General features: G+C 45.8%; 2 protein-coding genes, 1 long non-coding RNA gene and 3 gene segments (V, D, J or C); 5 read left to right on the top strand and 1 right to left on the bottom strand.

The window, feature by feature from the left end:
* LOC102940154 (immunoglobulin epsilon heavy chain-like) overlaps positions 1-24,214 on the top strand; it is a 1,331,510-nt gene that overhangs the window by 686,132 nt on the left and 621,164 nt on the right. The window lies entirely within an intron of this gene.
* Positions 1-24,214, top strand: part of LOC119563587 — a 797,667-nt gene that overhangs the window by 172,321 nt on the left and 601,132 nt on the right.
* Positions 1-24,214, top strand: part of LOC119568011 — a 937,337-nt gene that overhangs the window by 674,056 nt on the left and 239,067 nt on the right.
* Positions 1-24,214, top strand: part of LOC102948108 — an 883,083-nt gene that overhangs the window by 645,310 nt on the left and 213,559 nt on the right. The gene's annotated exons all lie outside the window — the stretch shown is intronic.
* Positions 1-24,214, bottom strand: part of LOC122462699 — a 480,831-nt gene that overhangs the window by 292,136 nt on the left and 164,481 nt on the right. The gene's annotated exons all lie outside the window — the stretch shown is intronic.
* On the top strand, positions 1,681-2,182 carry LOC122462696. The segment is given in 2 exon segments: positions 1,681-1,767; positions 1,854-2,182. Coding segments are annotated over 2 exon segments (375 nt in total).

The raw sequence follows: 24,214 nt of genomic DNA, 5'->3' as shown, positions 1-24,214 counted from the left end.
GTGTATTCCTTCCACCTGATAACATGGATGTCAAATTCCTGTAACATAGAAAGTAAAAAATCCATGGTAACACATTTATTAAAACTATCTAGGAGACCCTGTACAATTTATAAAGTCCCCTGTGGGCGTCTGATTTTTTATTACATGCTTTATGATAAGAAAGAAAGAAAGAAAGAAAGAAAGAAAGAAAGAAAGAAAGAAAGAAAGAAAGAAAAAGAAAATGGAGATTCATTCACCTTGACTCCAGTGGAGTTACCAGAGATTTACACCAGAGGTGAATGAGAGGAGAAATAACCCGTTTTCTATAGTATTCATAAATGTGTAGACGAACACAATCTAAAGATAAAATGATCGTTCATGGTGATAAAACCTTCGCCCTCATGATCTCCTGCTGCAATGAGTTACACCGGTAAATTGTGCGAAAGTCTGTGGAAAGTATTCCCCTGAAAGAGGAGAAAAATAGTTTGAGACAAACCCTCTCAGGGAAGATGCTGACCTCTATAAACAGTTTCCAGCATCATGGGCCAGATTTTCAATGGTGCTGAGGAGCCTAAAAATGCAGATATGCATCTAGTAGCAGTTACAAGAGAAAGTCTGGGCTACATACCTAACTCCCACTGAGTGCTACTCTGTACCCTAACTAGACATTGTGCTTGAAGTCCCACGACTCTGACGTGTATTTTCTCCTTCTGTGAGGCCGTATCCCAGGGGAAGCTTCCTCTTTTAAACGGAAACCTCCCTCTCGAACCCTTTAATTTCTCTTCACCATTGGGTGAAACCCACATGTACACCTCTGTCCCCAGTGAGTCTCTGTTTAAACACAAGGCGCTGATTCTAGATACTCCAATATTCATCCAGGAATATCTCATCAAGAACCTGGAGCCCAAGTCTTCCACAGTAACTGTGCATAAATAGAAAATCCCTACAGACTTCAATCTTCTATTAGCTATTCCTTCCTATGTGTATTGGGGAAAAGTAGGGAGAGAATCGTTTTTCTCTATAACTGTGCCTTTCGCTCACAGATTTGCTCCTTCTTTACTCCCCAAAAGGTGTCCGCTCTGAAACCCAGTTGGTCTTGTCCGTGCCAGGACTCACAGAATCCTAGAAATGTAGGGCTGGAGTGGATCTCCAGAGGTCACCTGGTCCATCGCCCCCAGGCTGAGGCAGGGCCAAGTACACCCAGAGAATGGGGAAGGGAGGAGAGAACCTCATGCTGACCTGTGATGTCTCAAACCTTTCCACCACTCAGAGTTATCACTCTTGGAATTGGTCTGGTAGCCTGCTGCGAAAGGACCGCAATAGATAGAACATATGAAGTATGGGGAGAGATTCAGTTTATTTCCAGGCTTGGAAAGGCCGAACCATCATCTCTACAGACACATCCAAGAATCACTTCTCTCTGCAGCCTCTGACATGACCAGAGATGATGCCCAGACCGAGCGCTGCATATGCCCAGAGCTGCCCGAGTCATTCCTATTTCTGTTGGACAATCCCATGATTCACAATCTGTGGGTGTAGATCGGACTTGTGTGTCTCCTTTGTGTAAGGCACAGAGCGTCGCCATTTCCCGTTCAACCCCTCTCCTTTCTTATATCCGCTGAGGGAAACCTGCATGCAAATCCCTGCCCTTGCGTGCCCTGTATAAACACAAGCTCCTGGCTGTAGAAAGCTCAGATTCTCTGGGGTTTCTGAGGGAGGCTGTGTTCTCTGATAGTACAGTCATGAAGCCGTTCTTTGTATTCCTTCTCCTGCTGGCCGCCCCCTCGTGTGAGTATTGCGTGGGACAGATCTGCACACCACCAGGTGATGAATGGGTTGTGGGATTAATTCACACGGCTCTGTCTTTTCCACAGGGGTCCTGTCACAAGTGCAGCTGGTGGAATCAGGACCCGGGACTGTAAAACCCTCAGAGACTCTCAGCCTCACCTGCTCCATCTCAGGGGCCTCCTCGGACACCCTGGGCGGTAATTGTTGCTGGTGGAGCTGGATCCGGCAGAGTCCCGGGAAAGGGCTGGAATGGATGGGGAATATAGTTAAAGGGGGAAGCACAAACTACGCCACTTCCCTCCAGAGTCGCATCACCATCTCGGTGAACCCTTCCAAGAACCAGTTCTCCCTGCAGCTCCGCTCTCTGACAGCTGCGGACACCGCCACGTATTACTGCGCCCGACAGACACAGTGACACGGAGCAAAGAGGGGACCCGTACAGAAAGGGGAAGCGGATTCTGAGCAGCGCAGGGAGACTGATTTAACACGCTTGTCTAAGGCAACAGTGAGGTGGGGGATGAATCTACCCCTGCACTAGCCTGCTGCGGTCTAACTGTTCGTGTGTATCCTCATGAACCTGATTAAGAGCTCGCCAGAATGCTCTGAGCTACTCCGGTTTCAAAGGGGACTAGACCAAAGCCTTCTAAGGAGCTATGAATGCAAATCTCCAGGTTGCACACCAGCAATTACGCCACAACGGGCTATAGCGGGATCGATTCACACCCCCACCTTGCTGCGGTCCATTTGTTCCTGTAGACAATGCAAATACGGGGTTTCCCCAACTAGAACCCACACAAATTGAAAGGAAATATGCAGGGGAGGTTGGCGGAGTTGGAGGGCGAGGAATCTGGGGGAATAGTCTTGGATTTTGTGCCCAATACCATACTGTAGACTTCGGGCTTTGGAGACGTTTCCTAGCCCCACTGGTGGGCGCACACTTGCCATCCAACTTGTGAAAAACCAACAGAACTGCCAAGGGCTTTTTCAATATATAAATACATAATTCAGTCGGGTCCATAAATGCTGGAACTAGGGGTGTTTCCGCACCCCCCGGCTTGAAGTGGTTTCCATCATATACAGGATTTACAGTTTGGTTCAATGGCTTTCTGCACCCCCACTATGCAAATTATTCCAGCGCCCCTGGTCCGGTGGGATTTCTAAAGGGTTTAGGCGCCTAGTGGGGCTCCCAAAAGCACCTAGACACCTAATTCCCATTGAAATTAGTGAGGTTTTGGCTCCTAGATGCTATTGAAAATCCCTCTGGGAGCCTAAATACCTTCAGAAATCTGGCCCCAAGCCTTGGTTGTCCTACACTTAAGAGCGAGACAACTTTCCCTGGGAAAGTTTACAATAAAGGGGAAGCAAGAATCAGCAGGAGGACCAGCATGGTGGTTTCTTGGGAAGGGAGGCAGGAAAACAAACCCAGGTCTCTTACTGAGCAGTGGGATTTTCCCACCTAATTCCCTGGGAACCGCTCCTAATGATCAAGGGGATTTTAGCTCTTTTTCCTTCTGATATATTGCAGAGGGGTCAGACACAGGGCTTGGAGTCACTTTGGGAAGAGGGTACAATAACAGGGAACTGTTTGCACCTCAGATGCAGAAGGGGGGAGGGACCCACCAGCATCCTCCATAAACACCCTGAGAAACAATCAAGAATTTCCACGCAGCACGAGCCACATTATCACTACGTGGGGACAATGGTTCTAATCTACAGCACCGCTTCAGCCAGCCCCCCTTAACAGTCTCTTTAATCGCTTATATCCTCCCTGGGATACCCGCGGGCAAATCGATGCCCCGGGGGGTTCCTGTTTAAATACCAACCCCCGATTCTAGGAGCCTCAGTCTCTCCCCAGACATTGAACTGCCTGGTCCTGCCTGCAAAAGCCATTCCCTCTAGAATCATGATCCAACTGTGGACACCAAAGGGGCTCTCGGCCTGTGGAACAAAACCTGCAGCAAGTTCATAATGAGTCAAGGTGGGAGATAGCTACAACTCCTTCAAAAAGGGAAGTGTCTTTTCAACAATGCAGAGAACAGCGGCTGCGTTCCCACTGGTTTCTTTGGAGAGATGTAGACTCGCTCTCCATTGCTTTGCCTCGGCAGTCATTTGAAAGTTGCAAAGGAAGGGGAAGGTTTTACTGGCTGTTGTAATCAGTGACTCCATTCCCTCTGGTTTCTTTGTGGAAATGGGGACCATAAATAGGAGGAAATTATCCTCTTGGGAAAAAAAGCTGTCAAGGTTCCTTCCCCACTCTGAACTCTAGGGTACAGATGTGGGGACCTGCATGAAAACCTCCTAAGCTTACTTTTACCAGTTTAGGTTAAAACTTACCCAAGGTACAAACTCTTTTACCTTTGCCCTTGGACTTCCACTGCCACCACCAAACGTTTATCTGGGTTTATTTTTATTAGGAAAGAGTTGTTTGGAAACGTCTTTCCTCCCAAAATCCTCCCAACCCTTGCACCCCACTTCATGGGGAAGGTTTGGTAAAAATCCTCACCAATTTGCATAGGTGACCACAGACCCAAACCCTTGGATCTTAAGAACAATGAAAAAGCCTTCAGTTTCTGAAAAGAAGGATTTTAATAGAAGTAAAAAGTCAAAAAGAATCACCTCTATAAAATCAGGATGGTAACTACCTTACAGGGTAATTAGATTCAAAACATTGAGAATCCCTCTAGGCAAAACCTTAACTTACAAAAAGACACACAAACAGGAATATCCATTCCATTCAGCACAGCTTAATTTCTCAGCCATTTAAAGAAATCATAATCTAACACATACCTAGCTAGATTACTTACTAAATTCTAAGACTCCATTCCTGTTCTGTCCCTGGCAAAAGCATCACACAGACAGACACAGACCCTTTGCTTTTCTCCCTCCTCCCAGCTTTTGAAAGTATCTTGTCTCCTCATTGGTCATTTTGGTCAGGTGCCAGCGAGGTTACCTTTAGCTTCTGAACCCTTTACAGGTGAAAGGATTTTTCCTCTGGCCAGGAGGGATTTTAAAGTTGTTTACCCTTCCCTTTATATTTATGACAAAAGCTAAGGAATATAACTTTATCAAAACACAAATGCTAGAAAACTAGCTCTATTCCTGCTAGCTGACCTAAATAGCTCTGCCCCTTGTAACATCACAGGTCAACAAATGCGGTAAATATATGTATGGGAAAAATTAGGAGATTCCTCCAAAATACGAGCACCTTTATATGAGTCTGGTTTTCCTTACCTGTCTGGGGTGGGGGGGGCAGGGGAGGAAGAGCAAAAGGTGGTCTATGGAAAGCAGGAACCTGATAGTACATAGACCATTGTTCTCTCAACACGGCTTTGGGAACCAGACAATCGAAATGGAGGGGGCTGAATTTTTAGGATGCTACAGGATGAGGAAGCTTTAAAAAAAGAAGGCATGTTACCAACAAGAACAAATAGATATAAAATGGTCATCAACAAGTTTAGGCTTGAAATTAGGGGAAGGTTTCTAACCATCGGAGGAGTGAAGTTCTGCAACAGCCTTTCAAGGGGAGCAGTGAGGGCAAAAAAACCCAACTGGCTTCAAGACGGAGCTTGATAAGTTTATGGAGGGGATGGTATGATGAGTTTGCCTACAACGGCATGTAGCTGACCTGTGACTGCCAGCAGCAAATATCTCCAAGGGCTGGTGACAGAACACTAGATGGGGAGGGCTCTGAGTTACTAGAGAGAATTCTTTTCCATGTGCATGCTCAGGGTCTAAGTGACGGCCATATTTGGGGTTGGGAAGGAATCCCCCCCCCCCCATCAGATTGGCAGAGATGGGGCGGGGGGGGGGGGTTGTCTTCCTCTGCAGCATGAGGCACGGTCACTTGCAGGTTTAAACTAGTGTAAATGGTGGATTCTCTGCAAGGTGAAGTCTTTAAACCATGATTCTAGGACTTCAGTAACTCAGCCAGAGGTGAGGGGTCTATTACAGGAATGGGTGGGTGAGGTTCTGTGGTCTGCAATGTGCAGGAGGTCAGACTAGATAATCATGATCTTCCCTTCTGGCCTTAAAGTCTATGAGTCTGTAAGCCCTGTCCACAGTGAATACTGCTGTTAAGTGACAAGACACCACACATTGCAAACTTTGCTATTATTAGTAGTAATAACTTTTCAACAGGAGAGCTCAAAGCTCCTGACAAGGAGAAGGAAGTGTTATTCTCCTTTTTACAGATGGAGAAACGGAGGTACATGATAGGGAAGTGAGGGGACTTGCCCAAAGTAACGCTGCACGCCACAGGCAGAGCACTCTCCTCTAGACCCACCCACTGCCTCTGATCACTAACGTACCATAAGCATCATCACTGGGGCTCTATGGTATTCTGCAGGTCAGAGTAGCTGACACTAAGGGGCAAGTCTGGCAATAATAACAGTATTAATGTTAATAATAAAATAATTGGATCACTCACATTGAATCACCCTTGTGTATAGGCATCTCATAGATAGATAGATAGATAGATAGATAGATAGATAGATAGATAGATAGATAGATAGGGAGGGAGAGAGGGAGAGAGGGAGAGAAATGACTTATCTAGCTATTTATATGAATATATGACTTAAGGAGGCAGTCTCTTACCAAGGGACGGTCTCTTACTACGTGTCTGTGCAGTGTGTAGCACACCGGGGCTGTGCACTTCCTTTGGCTTTCTAGGAGATAACGCAATAACAGTCTGTACACGACCCATTCGCATGGCTATTAGGCATCTCATATATGAGGACAACAGAGATAACTCATTTACCAACGGTTTGCATGGCGTGGCATGGTATGCAAATGATTATTTTGCTTCCTTTTAAGAATAGAATATTCTCAGTATTTATTACAGCGGTCCCTGCCAAAGTCAACCCTGTGTGATTTCCTCTGGGTCTTGGTGCCTGTTTCTATCTGGCTTCCAAGAGGGAAGATGAAACCTTTCATCCTGTCTCTCCTTCTCTTTGCTATTGCAGCATGTAAGTACCTAGGAGTGACCAGTTTTCAGAGTAGCAGCCGTGTTAGTCTGTATCCGGGCAAAAAAACAAAAAACAAAACAAAACAGGAGTACTTGTGGCACCTTAGAGACTAACAAATTTGTCTCTCCTCTCTACAGCGCCCGCTGCTGGTCATCTCTCTGACTGAGATTTCCCCGTGCTCTTTGCAGGTGTCCGTTCCCAGGTTAAACTGCTGCAGACCGGAGCAGCCCAGGTGAAGCCCTCACAGACCCTGAGACTCACCTGCTCAGTGTCCGGATACTCTCTCACTTCTCGCGGGAATGCAGTGAGCTGGGTTCGACAGCCCCCGGGGAAAGGCCTGGAGTGGTTATCCATTGTGTACTGGGATGATGACAAGCGCTACCACGAATCCCTCAAAAACCGGTTGACCATCTCCAAGGACACCTCTAAAAGCGAGGTGTATTTGGAAATGAGAGGCATGGAAGCCGGAGACAGCGGCAGCTATTACTGCGCCACAAGACACACACTGAGCCAAACCAAAGGGGAACTTGTGCAAATAACAGGCTTGCCGTGACTGCAGATGACAAGGCAAGACGTCGCGAGTTCTCTCTCTCTCTCTCTCTCTCGCCTTCTGTTTTATCTCTATGCAAATCTCCAAAAACTTTCTTAGGAGCCTTTGAGAATCCTAGCCCTAAACTTTACACAGAAGACACCAGTAAAGATTAGCGGGCCCCGCCTAACCCCCAATTCAGACAACACGATTCACCGGGGCAAATGCTGCTCGCATTTATACAGGAATTGCCAAAGCGGATCAGAGCAGGGATCCATGCATTCGAGTATTGTCTCTGCACCTGTGTCCAGAAGCTGCTTCTTCAGGGGAAGGGTCAAGTCACCCCCAGTAGGCAACTGAAGAATAACCTGGCAAGAGCAAAAATTTCTTCCTCACTCCTATCAGTTAGTGGCTGCTGGGTTTTTACACGGGGAAAAAATTTAGAGTCATTCTATTGAAGTGAATACGGTTACTCGGGATTACACCAGTGTAAATCAGAGTAGATTTTTTTCCCCCAAAGGTTTTTAGGGGATTTTTTCTGGAGCCAATGTTTGTGACATTTTGCATACATAACTATTATTTCCAAAGACCCTTTGGATCTGGTTTGCCTTTCCCCTACAGCTTTTCAAAAGGATGTAACTCCATTCCCTGCAATAGTGTTACTCGTGGTTCACACACGGAAGAATGGGAGTAGAACCAACCCCACAAATTTCACCTTGCTCCTTCCCAGCTCTGAACACGTCAGGGTGACACACCCAGTACCCTCAGACAGGAAGGAGGGTCTTTTGATTAAAACTCTCCTCAGACACCCCAACGCTGTGTTCTCATCCCCCATTTCCACAGACTGCCTGGGTGGAACTTAAGGAAGGCTATCCTCAACAGGTCCTGCTGTGACCTAAAGCTGAGATTTACAGAGCACCCAAAAGATGTTTGAGCTCTTCTGAATATTTAGATGCTAATACCTAAACTGTATTGTTAAATTTATTAATCTAAATGTGGGTTATTGCTGATTATGTACTCTTATGTATTGTATGACTTTTAAACCAAATTTTGTATTTTTGGATAATTTTAGCCTTATTACACCCAGCTGTGCTATTTCCTTAACCTGTAGATTATATAATGTTAACATTAGCTTTAATAAAGTGTTTAATCCATATCCCCTTTCTAGGTGTCCTCTCTGAAGTAAACCTGGTTCAGTCTGGTCCTGGAACCGTGAAGGCCTCAGATTCGCTCCAGCTGATTTTTGCCACCTCTGGATTCTCCATTGCCAGTAGCGGTTACCCTTGCCCCTGGATCCGACAGGCTCCCGGCAAAGGGCTGGAATGGCTGGGCTAGATCCGGCTCCATCCCCGCCCTCCAGAGCCGAATCTCCATCAGCACCGACAATTCCAGCAACGAGCTGTACCTGCGGCTCCGCTCCCTGACACCTGCAGACACCGCAGGCTGTTCCTGCGCCAGGCGGTGACACGGTGACCCTGAGCCCAGCAGGGACCTGTACAGAAAGGGGAACCAGATATTAAATGGTGCCGCTGATAATCACATGAGGAGCCAATAAAAAACAAGCAAACACCTTATGTATTGACTATTTAATTGTCTTTGAAAGAGAGAACATTTAGTCAGTCGTGCCCATCTCTATTCAGAAAGTCTTTGCAAAGATCATTTCCAGTGCCCATGGTTTCTGACCATGTCACTCTGATCTTTTCATCCCTCCACTGGATCCCTGTTCTCTCTGGCATCAAACTCACTTGTCTTAAGGAAAATTTTCTTTGTAAAGCTTTTCCCCAGCAGTGGAGATAGAGGAGTAGCAATAAACACCACCAAGGGGAAGTCTGAGAAATAAAATGAATGTCTGGGGTTTAAAGGATTTGTGGATCCCGGACTGTCACTTTTCATGGGCTGAGTAGGACACGAACCTCCAAGCTACAGAAACACAACAAAACGCGGAGCAGGCAAGAGGATTCAAAAGCAGCTTTATCAGTCTTTCACGCTCTGCTTACTGAAGAATATTTGCCTTCCAGCACCATCCAAAAGAACCAAGATCATGTTACCAGCTTATACACGGCACTTCTCACAGCTGGATGCGGCGGCAGTGTTAAATCCATAATAAACAAGAGTCCTGCAAGGACATTCCTGAAATGGGAATAGATTCATGTTACCCGGAGAGGGTGTCTCTGGAGCTGGGGAATGAGCTTTTCTAAAAGGGCTGCGTTCATCTTTACCTCCCGGTTTCCGCTGGGCTTCTAATATGTTGGAGCTAGAGAACCCCTATACTGACTTTGGTGCTTCCCCAAAGTTTGTATTCCCTGACTCCAGAAAACTTCTGTCTCCCCCCCCCCAAAAAAAGATACTAGTATTCTTAAGAAGTAGGAGTGGGATTTTTCAAAGACGCCTAAGAGAGAGAGGTGCCCACATGCCATCCAGATCCAATGGGAACTGGATATCTAGTTTTCTTGGGTTCGTTTGAAAATCCCAGTCTAGAAGCTTCTCTCTTCATTCATATCATGAGAACAATTTCTGTCAGTGTAAGAAAGCAATTAAAATGAGAAGAAACGCTGCTAATGGTGATTGGTTTTAAGTACTATTCATCCATGTGGATGTTACTAGACATTATTTAAACAGTATGAACATCGGGGAGGTGCTGCTGTGTATGTCTGTGCACTGGGAGGGTATGGACTGTGTGCGTCTGTTGTCAACGTGTGTGTGTGTGATGTTGGTCTGGCTGTGTATATCTCTATCATAGGGTTGTGGAAAGTGTGTTGTGCAGGTGCTGTATGTGTAGCTCGTGTTGGGATGCAGCTGTGTGTGTTTTGTGAGTATGTGTGCTGCCTGAAGGTAAGGGGTGTGCGTGTGTGTGTGTGCTCCTGTGTGTTGGTGGGGGAAACCGAAGGCAAGAGACACAGAGAAATTCTAACTACTTGTTTTCACCACTATTAGCCTCTCTTGCTGTACTTTTTGTTTTGACTTTCACCTAGCCACTGGGTGAATGGGATTTGGTCGCTTACGGACAGATTTAGAAAATAGCATATGGGAGGGGCAATTTCCAAGCGTGCCTCCTCTAATTAGTCAGTGAAAAGTCATTGGGACACGTGTCCAAAAAACAAGAACTGACTCCAGCTGAGGTTCAGCCCAAAATGTTACTATTAAATTACAACTTCCTCAGTTCAGTTCAGTTCCGGTGTCCACTAAAGTCCATGGCGGCAGTTCCTGTGAGGTTAGTGGATGCTGGATCAGACCACAGGTCATGGGCCACGTCCACCTGACGCATAGGGAAGGAGTTCCCAGTAATCTCCTTTTCTCTCTCATATACCCTGTGTGCTGAAACTTCATGTGAATTGCTGGATGGGGCTTTCTTCTCAAATAGAAACTACTCACTCTACTCCGACTCGGTCCCCCTCCTGTAGGGCAGCCGGAAATTTATTTTCTAGAGGCCTCCTCTGAAACCCAATTGGAGATTTGCCCCAGAGAAAGTGTCCTTGCTAGAGAAGATGATGTCTTTATGCATTTTCCTCCTGGCCGCCCCTTCATGTAAGTAATTATGGAAGACTGGTGTAAAACCGTAATGTTTCCACTTTGGTTTTAAAGTGCGCTGATATTCTTATTATTTTCCATTTTTCCAGATGTCCTCTCAGAGGTTCAGCTGGTGAAGCCCAGAGAGACCTTCAAACTCACCTGTGCTGTGTCTGGTTACTCCATTTCCAGTGGGGACTGGTGGCCCTGGATCCGGAAGTCCCCGGGCAAAGGGCTGGGATGGATGGCAGAGATGTATGGAGATGGGAGGACGTTCTCTGCCAAGTCTCTTAAAAGACAATTAGCCATCTCTGTAGACGCTTCCAAAAATGAATTTTCCCTTCAGATGAGCACCCTGACAACTGCAGATACTGCCACGTATTACTGTGCCAAAGAGTGACACCGTGAAACAGAGGAGAACAAAAAAGGGGAGTGTTTCTAGACAGTGCAGTGAGGCTGATCTAATGCCACTCCCAAAACCAATTAATACGAATGGGGAGGTGGGGAGGGGGGAGACACCTGTCATCATCCTGCAGGAGAAAGGAGAGGAAGTCACCCCCAATGGGTAGGGCAGCTAACTGGGAGTCAGAAGATCTGTGTTGTAGTCTAGGCTTGGCACTAGGGATCAGGAGCCCTGGATTCCAGTTCTGACACTGTGCTGCTTGACTGTGCTTCCATACATGGGGACACTCAGGAAAAGCCCCCTTTAAGGGAATTAGAGACACTTTTCTTCTCAATGAGAGCATCCACACGCAGGGGTTTAATGCATGTTCTTGTCACAACTTTAGTTAAATAACCTTAACTTTTCTGAATGCCATCATGTAGAAAGACCCTAGGCTCTTCTAAAAATCTCACCTTAACTTCCGAAGGGACTTGGATGTTTTGAAAATCCCACCCTAAACTGACTATAGAAATGGGACCGAGATGCGACAGGGATTGTCAAAGCCTATGGGAATTAGGTGCCCAACTGTCCTTGACAGTCAGTTCCCTTATGCTCCATTCACACCCCCTCCAATTCTTATTTTTTTATCTCCTTATTCTACTCCCAGTGGAAAAGTCCCCTTCATTTCAAAGGGCCCCAGTGTCAAGTCTTTGCAATACTGAGCCTGATTCTTCTCTCACATACACAGGCATAAGTCAGGACCAACTCCCTTAAAGTCCAGGCAGTTACACTGTTGTAAAACTGGTGTATGCAAGAGAAGAATCAGTCCCTTTATATTTTGCTTATCATTTTTCTTTGTGCATTTTCCTCCTTTGTTTTCAAGTTCATTGTTAAAGTTTAAAGGCCTGAAATTTTCTAAGCCACCTAAAGGATTTGGACATTCACTTGTTTTCCAGAAGGAATTGAGCATTCAAAGCCTTTAGGCAGTTTTGAGAGTCTCAACTTCTTTGTTTATCCTTGTCAGGGGAAGGATGTTCTGGTGCTGGGGACACTAGCCTGAGACACTGAAGAACAGGATCACATTTTCATGTGACGAAGGCCAGGAGACCTTCCTTGGATTCTGTATTGTGCAGAAGACTTTCAGGAGAAAACTTAGACCCAGATTTTCAAAGCTTTTTAGGTACCCAGAGGGATTTTTCAAAAGGCCCCTAACTGCCATTGATTTCAAAAGATGTTAGGCCACTCGGTGCTTTTTCAAAAATACCACTAGGTGCATATCTCCCTTTTTAGTTGCCTCAATACATTTGAAAATCTGGTCCTTGATCTCCTTGGGACAGATGTTTTCAAGGTATTTAGGCACCTAAAGATGGTGGTAGGAGCTTAGGTACTTTTGAAAATCCTGCTAGTTGCCTATCTTCATGTTCAGGTAACTAAATAACCTTAAAATCTGGTCCTTCATGCCTAGTTTTCCCTATCTCTATGAGGATAATGTTATTTCTCTACCTACAGAGATGTCATAAAATGAAATACATTAAAGACTCTGATAAGCCCAGATATTACAGTCATGGGGGTATATAAGTTCTATAGGTAAAAGACCCCATTCTCATTCACCCCAATAAACCAGAATTTATGCCCAATTTTTACTTCTTTCTGTGTGGCACACTGGGTGAATTTAACTTCTGTGTAGAGGGCTAGTAAAAGTCCTGTGCATCACTTAAGCTCTCAAAATAGGGGTAAAGGAATAAATACTCTGCTGAATTAAGGGGACACAACTCCAGTGAATTTCTCCCTATGTGCATTGTGTCATTCGTTTGCACTGGAATCAGTTTCATCCATTGAGAGGTACACCCACAAGGAGCTGAGGTTCTGGATTTACCCACCTTTTCCCCCGGTCCAGCCCCATTTGATGTGCTATACTCTGTTTGTGAAACCTGAATGCAAATTGCTTCCCTCAGGTTTCCTCTTCAAAGCGAAACTCCAGAATCTCAGAACCTGAGTCTGTCCCAAGAAAATGAGCTGGTTATTTGTGACAGAGAAGTTTTTCCAGTAAAGAAAAATATGAAACTATTATTGTTCTGCATTTCCATCTCAACCTTCCACATGGGTGACTATTTGGGGGATGACTGTGGGAAATAATTACTTGGGCTGGGTTTCAGGGAATTAGGTGTCCAGGTCCCACTCAGTCTCAGTGGGACCTTGGGTGTATGTCTTTGAGAAAACAAGCCTTGATTGCTGGTTTATTACCTCTTTCATTAATGCATTTCCCCCTCTTGCCAGGCCCCATCTTGGGGTTTAAGATGACCCAGTCCGGTTTAGGAGAGGTGACAGTCTCAGGGTCCCTCAGTCTGACCTGTGCTATCTCAGATTCTGCCTTCTCTGGTGGAGACTGGCGGCATTGGATCAGGCAGCCCCCAGGAAAAGGGCTGGTGTGGCTGGCATTGATAGACAGATATGGAAACACCCACTATTTCCCTGACATTCAAAATCGAGCCACCATCTCTGTGGACCCTTCCAAAGACGAGTTCTACCTGCGCGTGGACAGCCTCAGTCCACTCAACACGGCAACATCCTACTGTGCTAGGAGCACCTACCAGATGTAGAAACCACCGTGATACATGCGAGCACAAATCCAGGCCTCGGCCTGAGCCCCCAGAAGCAATGTTTTTTCAGAGTTACAAACCTTTCAGACCCTAGCACTAAGCCACATAGGTGCTTTTGAGAATGTTTCCCTAAATCTTATGTTAAGTGAAGGGGATTTAAGATCCTAAATCCTAAAGTCATTTTGAGAAATAGGAGGTAGGTTCCTAGGTCATTGAGTGCTTCTGACATTTTTACCTTGCGTCATTTTTTAAAATGGGATTTAGGCTTCTAATGTATTAGATGCTTTTGAGAATTTTACTTTACATTTATATATGGGCAATCTCTTAAAAGACACCCATTTCAGTCAACAGATTCCCTATTTACTTCAACGTCCATTGCTTTCAGTGGGCTAGATTCCTGTTTCAAAGCCAGGTGCTGCAGAATGTGCTGCTTGGTCCAACAACTGAAAAGAAAAGAAAAGAAAAAAAAGGAAAAGAAAAGAATGTGTATTTAAATATATAAATAATTCTCTCCTGGTGTAAATGGGCATAACTCCAGTAACTTCTACTCCAGTGAATTTATCCTTAGGTGGGTCACAGACCGTTCATGTATATGTGTAAGTTAACTGAAATTAATACAATAACAGAAGCAGTCATAGCTGAAAGAGAAAGAAACACAGGTGTTTCTTGTTCCAATCCAAGACAGTAAAAATGGCTATTTATATGACTTTATGATTGAAAAAAAAAAAAACATTCCCTCTCTCTCTCTGCTGCTCTCTCACAGGTGCTCTCATGCTGTCAAGGTTCCCTACACCTCCAACCTTGCATCTTGCAAAATTAATCCTGAATTACAGGAGAATTGTACTCATTACTATGGCTCCCCCCAGTGCACATTGCTTGAGGCATTTGTACCTTCATATTATCCCATTACCTTAAAGCATGAAGATATCTAAATGGCCACAATAGTCCTTGAATTTCCAAGGGGACCTAAGGGAGTTAGGTGCCAGATTTGCTGTGAGAATGCCAGCTTAAAGTAATTGGAATGGTCAGTTCCTTTGAACATCTTACTCAAAGTGACATTCCCCAAGTCACAAATAAAGTCAGTTCTTCAACTGGGAGAAGGGAAGTTTCATAACTCCCCTTTTCCTCTTCTAGGTCCTTGATCCCACTCTCCCCTGAGAGTTGGGAATAGAAACCCGGAGTGCTAACTTCCAGCACTTTCTGCTTTACCCCCTAGATGCCAATCTGCTCCCAAACCTGAAATAGAACCCAGGGAGTCCCGGCTCAGAAAGCCCCTTTTCTGTGAGCCCCTGGACCCAATTCCCTTCCCAGAACTGAGATAGAACCCAGGAGTCCTGACTCCCAGATTCTCAGACACACTGCACCCTAGTCTCTTCACAGAGCTGGGAATAGAAGCCTGGATTCTTGACTCCAAGCTCTCCTGCTGTAACCCACTAGACTACACTCCCTTTTCAAAAGTGAAAATAGAACCCAGGTGTCCACAATCCCCAGTACCCGCCCGTCTCTAATCACTGAGAGCTCGGACTTGCTTTTAAATTCATTTCCTGAGCTGCACAGATGCTTCCCCTAAAGAACAGAAGGGGGAGGAGAGATGTAGTGACAAAATAACCACTTGGTTGTTTTTATATCTGCCACTGAAGCGTGTACCCTTCACGCAAATCAGCCATCTGGGTTTCTTGTGAAAATAGAAACTCCCAGAGGATTTTGTCCATCCGAATCTTGAACGGACAGTTTCATTCTCCTTGAATCTTCCCATAAAAGAACGATTAAAGCTTTGATCATTTCCCTTTACCTTGTTATCCTGTGGTCCTCTGAGTTTTGTTAGGAGGCAGTGGGATGTAGCTATTTGTCTAATACCATTTTTTTGTGTGTTATGGATCCCTTCTTCCTTCTGTGTGGTTGCTTGTGCTTTGAATTCTCCCATCCCTGTTCTTCCCAGGTGTCCTTTTTCAGACGCAATTGACACAGTGATGGCTGCAATCAGGAGAGCAGGTTTTGATACCCATAGGATCACTCCAGCTGACCTGTCCCCATCACTGAGTCTTATGACTGGGGATGTGTCTGTCGGACTCAACCGAGCCAGCTGGAATGGGTTGGACACATTAGCGGAGGTGGTGGTCCACACCCTTCCCCATCATTCCAAAACTGATTACTCATATCTAGGGACACTTGCAGAAATGAGTATTATCTTGTGCTGAATTCAGTGACCACTGAAGACACCGCCACTTATTACTGTGCTGCAAATAAATACTGCCACCCCACCGTGATGCATCCCATTTCAAAAACCATGTCACCAGGATGTTAATGAATGGCAGAGAGGGGATATTACACAGAGAGGGGATATCAGGGTTCCCTCCCCACTCTGAACTCTGGGGTACAGATATGGGGACCCCCATGAAAGACCCCCTAAGCTTATATTACACCAGCTTAGGTTAAAACTTCCCCAAGGTACAAATTCCTTTCCTTGTCCTTGGATGGTATGGCTGCCACCACCAAGTGATTTAAACAAACATTCAGGGAGGGGCCACTTGGAGCCCTATCCCCCCACAAAATATCCCCCCAAGCACCTTCACCCCGTTTCCCTGGGGAGGCTTGAGAATAATATACCAACCAATAGGTTAACAAAGTGAGCACAGACCAAATCCCTGGTTTTTAGGACACTGAAAATCAATCAGGTTCTTAAAAGAAGAATGTTATTATAAAGAAAAAAAAGTAAAAGAAGCACCTCTGTAAAATCAGGATGTAAGGTAATTTTACATGGTAATAAAGAGATTTAAAACACAGAGTATTCCCCTCTAGGCTCAACTTCAAAGTTACAAAAACAGGACTAAACCTCCCTTTTAGCATAGGGAAAATTCACAAGCTAAAACAAAAGATAATCTAACACATTTCCTTGCTATTACTTATAAGTTCTGTACTTTTAGATGTATTATTTCAGGATCATTTTAGGAGCTGGGTTACCTGCTTCGTCTGTCTCTTTGTCCCGAGAGAGAGCCAACAAAGAGAGCACAAACAGAACCTCCTGCAATTTGAAAGTATCTTCTGTCCCCATTGGTCCTTCTGGTCAGGTGCCAACTTGGTTAATTGAACTGATTAACCCCTTACAGGTAAGTGATTCTGTACCTCTGGCCAAGAGGTCATATCATTACCTGAATTTAATATGCTGTAGGAGTGTGTGTTCCCGCAAATAATTTCTATGATTGTACTTCAAGAAGAAATAGTTTCATGAGTTTTGGCTGCAATATCCAAGAATTACAATATGAGTGGAACAAGAAAAAAAGAGGGTCAGGATCTATATGGTTCCTAATTTGGTGTCTTCTGCAGTTTCCACAATATGCATCCGATGAAGTGAGCTGTAGATCACGAAAGCTTATGCTCAAATAAATTGGTTAGTCTCTAAGGTGCCACAAGTACTCTTTTTCTTTTTGCGAATACAGACTAACACGGCTGTTACTCTGAAACCTATAGAAAATATAGGTTCCTCTGATATATCTGATGAGAAGCGTAAAAAAAACAGGAAGTTATTTTTTGATGAAACTAGAGACAATGAAATCAATTTAAATAGGGAAAGAGCAGATCATCACTGAGACTGTCAGTGTTATTTGTGACACACTAATAGTGCAATTGCAGAGTAGAGGTGAATCTCTAATGAAAACTGTTGATTTATTTTTGCTTGTTTTTTGACTGAAGTATGGACAAAAAGGCTAAAAGCCACTAGAGTAAGAAATTAAGTGAATTCTACCAAGAGGACATAGACATAAATCTGCATCCGATGAAGTGAGCTGTAGCTCATGAAAGCTTATGCACAAATAAATTCGTTAGTCTCTAAGGTGCCACAAATCCTCCTGTTCTTTTTATAAATCTTTTTGAAGATGAAGTGAAACATTTCATTCATTTTAACGAAAATTATGAGGTCTGCGCTTCGAGATCACCAGTTGATTTGTATAGACTTGTACGTGACGGTTTGTAGGCAACCTTTCCAAATGCAGAAGCCATTCTGAAAATATTTTTACCAATCCCTGTCCCAATGCTTCTGGTGAACATTCTCTTTCTGTATTGAAATGAGTTAAAAATTATTTGCAAAATACGATCAGTGAGGAACATTTGACAAGTTCAGAAATATTGACAATTGGAAGTGCCTCTTTACAAAATATTACTTCTGATGACTTAATTGATGACTTTGTAAAGAAAAAGTGTAGAAAAAAACTATCTGACTAATTTTTTTTCAAATTGAATAAGTTTCTTCAGAGGAAGTTAACTTTTAATTTTTCCATTCATACATCATCTATATTTTTTATTTTTACACATTTTTCACGTTAGCATGCAAATACAAGCTTTCATCTAGACCAGAAGTTCTCAAACTCTGGTCTGAGAACTCCATTCAGGTGGACCGAGGAAAGGTTATTATGGTTTTTTTTTGTAAAGGGCTCTTATCCAAAGCACTTTACAATAGTTAGCTAATGGTACAAACGATATTTGGAAAGATCATTAAGTGGTCTGCCAAGACCCGCAGCACTTTTCAAGAGGTCTGTGAAAAATAAGTTAGGCTACAAAAACAATCAAGGTACCGCACTTCATTTTTCATTTACTTCCTATTACTTATAGGGGGAGGAGGAGGAAGAAAACAAGAATGAGAAATGGGGGGCAGGGGGGATAAGAGAGAATGATCTTTTTCTTGGCTGGGTCCCAAGCTGGGGCCCCAAAAATATACTGAGCCCAGGGCCCCACTAACTCTAAATCCACCGCTGCCACTAACCCAGGAGATTAGGAAGAAACTTCTCCTCTGGGCAGATTATTCCACAATATTCTACTAAAGCACCTGGCACCATCCTCCTAAATTTGGGGGGGTGACCACCGTCAGAGACAGATGGATTCCTGGTCAGATCCGCCCCTGCAATTGCAGTCTCTGTCCCCCTCACACACCCACACACCCACACCATGAGGAACTCTGCCCAGGGAGCACTGCGGGGGTGGGGGTGGGGGTGAGGGGTGAGATGGCATGGATTTCTGTGACCCCCAGACAGGGCTGACCTTAGGATTTATGAGACCCTATGCAGTATTATTTTACTGGTGCCCCTATGCCTGAAAAAAGCCTGGACTCGCAGCCCACGGGCAGGAGGGACGAGGCAGCAAAAGATACTGAGCTGCCCGGCCCGCCTCATGGTAGCAGAGAGTTACAGTTCCCCGCAGAGACCCTGTACCCTCTCCCTCATGCAGAATACGCCACACCGGCGCATTCGGCTCTGTGAATACGGCCCGTCTAAGGAGACAGCAGTGTGCGCTGGGTGTGCAGGAGCCGACTTGCTCTAAACTGCTGTCCTGGGCAGAGGGTGAAGCTGCCGCTTAGGGAAGCTCGCTCTCCAACCACCTCTTCCACCTGTGGCCCCGCCCATACTCCACCCCTGCTCCACCCCAGACCCTGCCCCCACTCCACCCAGGCCCCACCCTCTCCCCACTGTCTCCTTCCTCCTCTTCGCTCCCCCTCCCTGCTCACCCCTTTCCAGCCAAATCCCTGAACCCAACTGAAGCAAATGACATTTGAAAAAAACACTCTTCTGCTTTCTAAAGAAAATGGAGCATGTTTCCCGCTGCATGCCAGAAGGTGAAGACTGGACATGCAGAAGGTACCTAATTAAAAGGACTAAACTTGGGAATAAAAAATGTCAGTCACAGGTTTTTTGATATGCCCTAAAGTTTGTCAGAGATTTGTTTGCAAAAACTTTGTAGTAAGGGTCAGTCAGCTGTCCTGCTGAATACAACATTAAATATTACGGAATCCATGATGCAGCTCATCTCTGTTTTACATTTTCTTAATCAGTATTTCTAAGCTGATTTTATATTTTAAATGTACTCTTAAGCCTTCATAAAGTAACCATTCCAGATTACTACATATTTAACTCACTGAAACAAAGACATTCTTTTAAATTAATCGGTCACAGAGGTTTAGTGTGTTCATAACCATGTTTATTGCTCTTAGAAAAAGGAACACTAATTTACTTTGCGTGATCTCCATAACACTAGACATGTTTATGAAATTTCACCAACTTGGTGGTCTTTTGAAGGATTTATTTAAAAAATTATATGTCTGGAGATCCAAACATTTAAGGCTAAAGATGATTGTGCATCTAAAAATCTATGCAAGGATTTTTTAGAGATGTGATTTTATAATCTTCACCAACTCACTAATGAAATATTTTTAAAGCAAATTTTAAACTAAGGTCCTGTAGACTAACATGCTCTGAGTAAATATTACAGTAATGCACAGTAATATTACTGTTTTTGTCAGTAAATTCAGAAACGGACAGTATATACCTGGGGGTTGGCAAATGCCTGTTAAATGCTTCAAGACCACTTGAATGGTTCTTTAACAGTTTCAATGTTGTGCTAATGGGTCTGGCAGGCTGGAGGCTTTTTCACTTTTAAGTTACTAGATCCCCTTCAGAGTAAGAGTCACCAGGTAGCCAGCTGTGGGAGCCTGCAGGAAGGGTCAGAAGAGGGATAGGAAGAGATGCGGGGGTGGGGTGGGGGGTGGACACTAAGACCCAGTAGTGCCCCAAATTTTCAGGTGTCCTACACAGCCAGATATTCTGCGTATGCCTAAGGATGGCCCTGTCCCTGGGGGTTCCCTTTTAAATACAAACCCCTGGCTCTGGATTCTCAGTCCCTTCCCAGACACAGAAGGGGCCATGCCTTCTCTCTGGGGAGTTTCTCTCCCTATATGAAAACGAGAATGAAATATCTGTTGCTTTTCCTTTCCCATTTCTCCGCCCCCACCTGAGAGTGTCTATGGGACAGTGGAGGAATTAGGGGGACACACACATTTCAGTGGGTAATTCATTGCTCACTTTGTTTCACTTTCCCCAGGTGTCCTCTTTCAGGTGAGGCTGGTCCAGTCCAGCCTGTGGGCGGCAAAGGCTGGAGAGACCCTCACTCTGACCTGCACTGTCTTGGGTGTCTCCATCACTGCCAACAGTTACGGCTAGTACTGGCTCCGGCAGCCCCCTAGGAAAGGGCTGGAGTGGATGGGGTATGTGTACCCATATAACAGTGGGAGCACAGGCTATGTCCCGCGTCTCCAGGGTCAAGTCACCATCTCTGCAGAAAGAAAAGGAGTACTTGTGGCACCTTAGAGACTAACCAGTTTATTTAACCAAATAAATAAATGGTTAGTCTCTAAGGTGCCACAAGTACTCCTTTTCTTTTTACGAATACAGACTAACACGGCTGTTACTCTGAAACATCTCTGCAGACACTGCCAAGAACCAGGTCTCCCTGCAGCTCCGCCCGCTGACAGCTGCAGACACTGCCACCTGTTACAGCGCCAGGAGGAGAAACACCGTGACACAGAGCAAAGCGGGGACTGGTACAGAAAGGGGAAGCTGTTCCCATGCAGACATTCAGAGCGCTTTAATGAGCCAGGCATTGCGTCAGCTCCCTGCCCCGTGGGAATGTAACACAGGGTTTTATCACAGTGTTCCGGGACACTGCATTCAGCTCTGGCACATTTCACACAGAGTCCCGTGGTCAGTTCTCTGTATGTGAAACCGCTCTGACAGGTGCCCATGGCCGCATTTGGGGCTGGAACTATCACAAATCTTAATCCGAGTTAGATCTGTTAAAGATCCAGGCCTCCATTTATGCACCAGAACTGAGCACAGCGTGTGGGTGCTGGGCTGCCGGGAAAATCTGGCCCTAAAGGTCACACGGGCAGTTGCTGTGTGCTGAGAAATTGCTACCCTCTGGCCCTTATTCAGGTGGCTAAATGGGAGCAGAGACTTCTGTAGATCTGGCCCCCAGTGTGGGTACTGAACCCTGGAACATCAGCCCTGGGCTCTTCAGAGAATGTGGTTCCCAGTGCGGGTTAGAAGGTGGAGAACATAGGAGCTCTCTCATGCCCAGGTGCGGGATCTCCCTGGTGAGTGGAGCAGACAGTGCCATGCAATGTCTGAGTCTTCACTCAGTTACATACAGCGGGCTAGGACAGATCCGGGCCTATTTACCTAGAATCCTGGGACAGGGAAGTGGGACAAAACCTCAAGCGCCCCGGTGACCTGCAATACCTGGTAGCCAGCAATTCTGCCCAATCCACCGAGAGGGCAGCACAGTGAACATGAGCCAGTCCATCAAAAGAACCAAAAGACATGTTACTAGGGGGTTTAAGTAAAGTCACTGTGTCTGGACACAGGAGACAGGTGGAATGGGCTTTCTGACCCACCAAGGAACCAGAATTGCAGATTGTAAAGCGAATCAGGGTTCCCTTGTGGGTTGGAAAGGACCCGAGACATCACAGTAATGCTGAATTATTCAGCCACCACTTCTCTCTTCTACAGTGAAGGTTGCACCATGGAGTCCGTCTGAAGCAGAATAATAAATCCAAGCTAAGATCGCTGTATAGAGTCAGACGAGCTTCAAAATGGATGTGTCAGTTCAGATAACAGAGTAGAGATTGTGAGGCCAATTTGAAGTTATTTCACCAAGAGATTCCCGAGATACACCCCTGCCCCCCTCCTCCAAATGACCCATCTCTAACTTCCTCTGAAGGGGGGGAGAGGCCCTCCAAAACCTAACCTTGTCCATTTCCCTCTAGTGTATCTGTCACTGCAATCACAGCCCTTGTTCTGACGCAGCACAGATAATGTTAGATAATCTAGACAATACTTAGACCTGGGAGGAATGCATGGGGACAGGAGTAGATGACCTCTCCAGGTCCCTTCCAGTCCTACGATTCTCTTATTCTACGACTCACACCCATTTCCCTCCCCCTTCAATAAAGCTGTTTGTCAGTCTCTGGGGCAGAAACCAGCCTTCCTCTCCCTGCAGCTGCGGTTCCTTCTTCATCTGACACCCCCCGGAGAGACTCCCGCCTCTTGATATCTCCTGGGCATTGTCTGTATCGATGGCATACACACCCCGCACATTAGGAGTACCCCTGCTTCAAGGGAGAGACACGCATTGATTTCAATGGGCTTTCACCCTCAGACACGGTGGGGGTGCATGACTCTCCTCTCCCATCCACTAAACAGGGCTCCCTGAAGAGTGGTCCTTCCCCCTGGTAGTTTATCCCCTATGAGCGAACCTGTATGCAAATCCCTGACCCAGCGGTTGCTCCTGGGTCCCAGACCAGTGCCCTGTTCTCTGCATCCACCTTCCTACCCTCACAGCAGCCATGTCCTGCCATGTGGGCTGAGCTGAGCGCACCGTCTGTCTGGGGTGTAAAGGAGACCCCTGTTCCTGAGGGGACATCGCCATGTACTGAGCACTCACCCCTGTCATCTCTTATAGCCACCCTGGGGAACCCGCATGCAAATCCCTGCCCCAGGGGGTTCCTGTTTAAATCCAAACCCCTGGTTCTAGGAGCCTCAGTCTCTCCCCAGACACAGAAGTGCCCGGTTCAGCCCGCTGGGGAGTTTTCCTCCTTCTTTGAAAGTGAGAATTAAATCTCTATTGCTTTTCTTTCCTTATTCTCCACCCTCGCCTGTGAATCTCTGTGCGGAAGTGGGGGAATTAGGGACACACAAACATTCAGTGACTAAATCATCCCTGGATTTCTTTCCCTTTTCCCTAGTGTCCTCTCTCATGGGCAGCTGGTCCAGTCCGGACAGGAGAGACCCTCACACTGACCTGCGCTGTTTCCAGCTTCTCTATCCCTACTCAGCATTACGACTGGCACTGGATCCGGCAGCCCCCCGGAAAGGGCTGGAGTGGATGGGGTATGTGTACCCGTATAGTAGCGGGAGCACAGGCTACTCCCCGTCTCTCCACGGCTGAATCACCATCTCCACAGAGTCCTCGAAGAACCGGGTCTCCCTGCAGCTCCGCTCGCTGACAGCTGCAGACCCCGCCGCCTGTTACTGCCCCAGGAGAGACACAGTGACACAGAGCAAAGCGGGACTGGCACAGAAAGGGGAAGCGGGTTCTGAATAGCCCACGGAGACCATAGTTACAGGGATAGGTGAGCCCATTGAGAGAAACAGATGCACACACAGTGAACTGACTATGAACAAAATACATAGAAATAGGGTGGTTTAAAAAAAAAATCCATGCAGTATTTACCCAGGTTCTCTGGACGCGCCTTACCTTCCACGGACATATAAATCATCTCAAACGCACTATTAAAACAAAGGTATGTCTTCCATTTAATGGTTATCGGACCGGTCAAAGAAAGGTTCATGGAATTAAGAGCTACAAAATAATCGCACGGTGTGGCTGTTCCCCGTGTCTATGTCACAGTGTGTGTTAGGTGTGCACGGAGAAGGTCTCTGTCTTTGCCTTCAGAACAGAGTGACGGGCAGGCAAACACACACAGAGCAAGTCTCATTCTCTCTAGTAGAGGGCAGCAGCCCCCACCCCCGCTCCACGCAAACACACACAGGCGGCTTCTCCGTATGAAAAGCACCTAATAAGAAGGTGTTGCTTTCCTCCCTCAGAGAGAGCTACAGCCACTCCCCTGGGTCCTGCCAGCAGA

Source organism: Chelonia mydas, chromosome 13 (assembly GCF_015237465.2).
Source record: "Chelonia mydas isolate rCheMyd1 chromosome 13, rCheMyd1.pri.v2, whole genome shotgun sequence".
NCBI lineage: Eukaryota > Metazoa > Chordata > Testudines > Cheloniidae > Chelonia > Chelonia mydas.
Note: the sequence above shows the minus strand (reverse complement) of the source record. Positions and strands in the feature narration are given on the sequence as shown.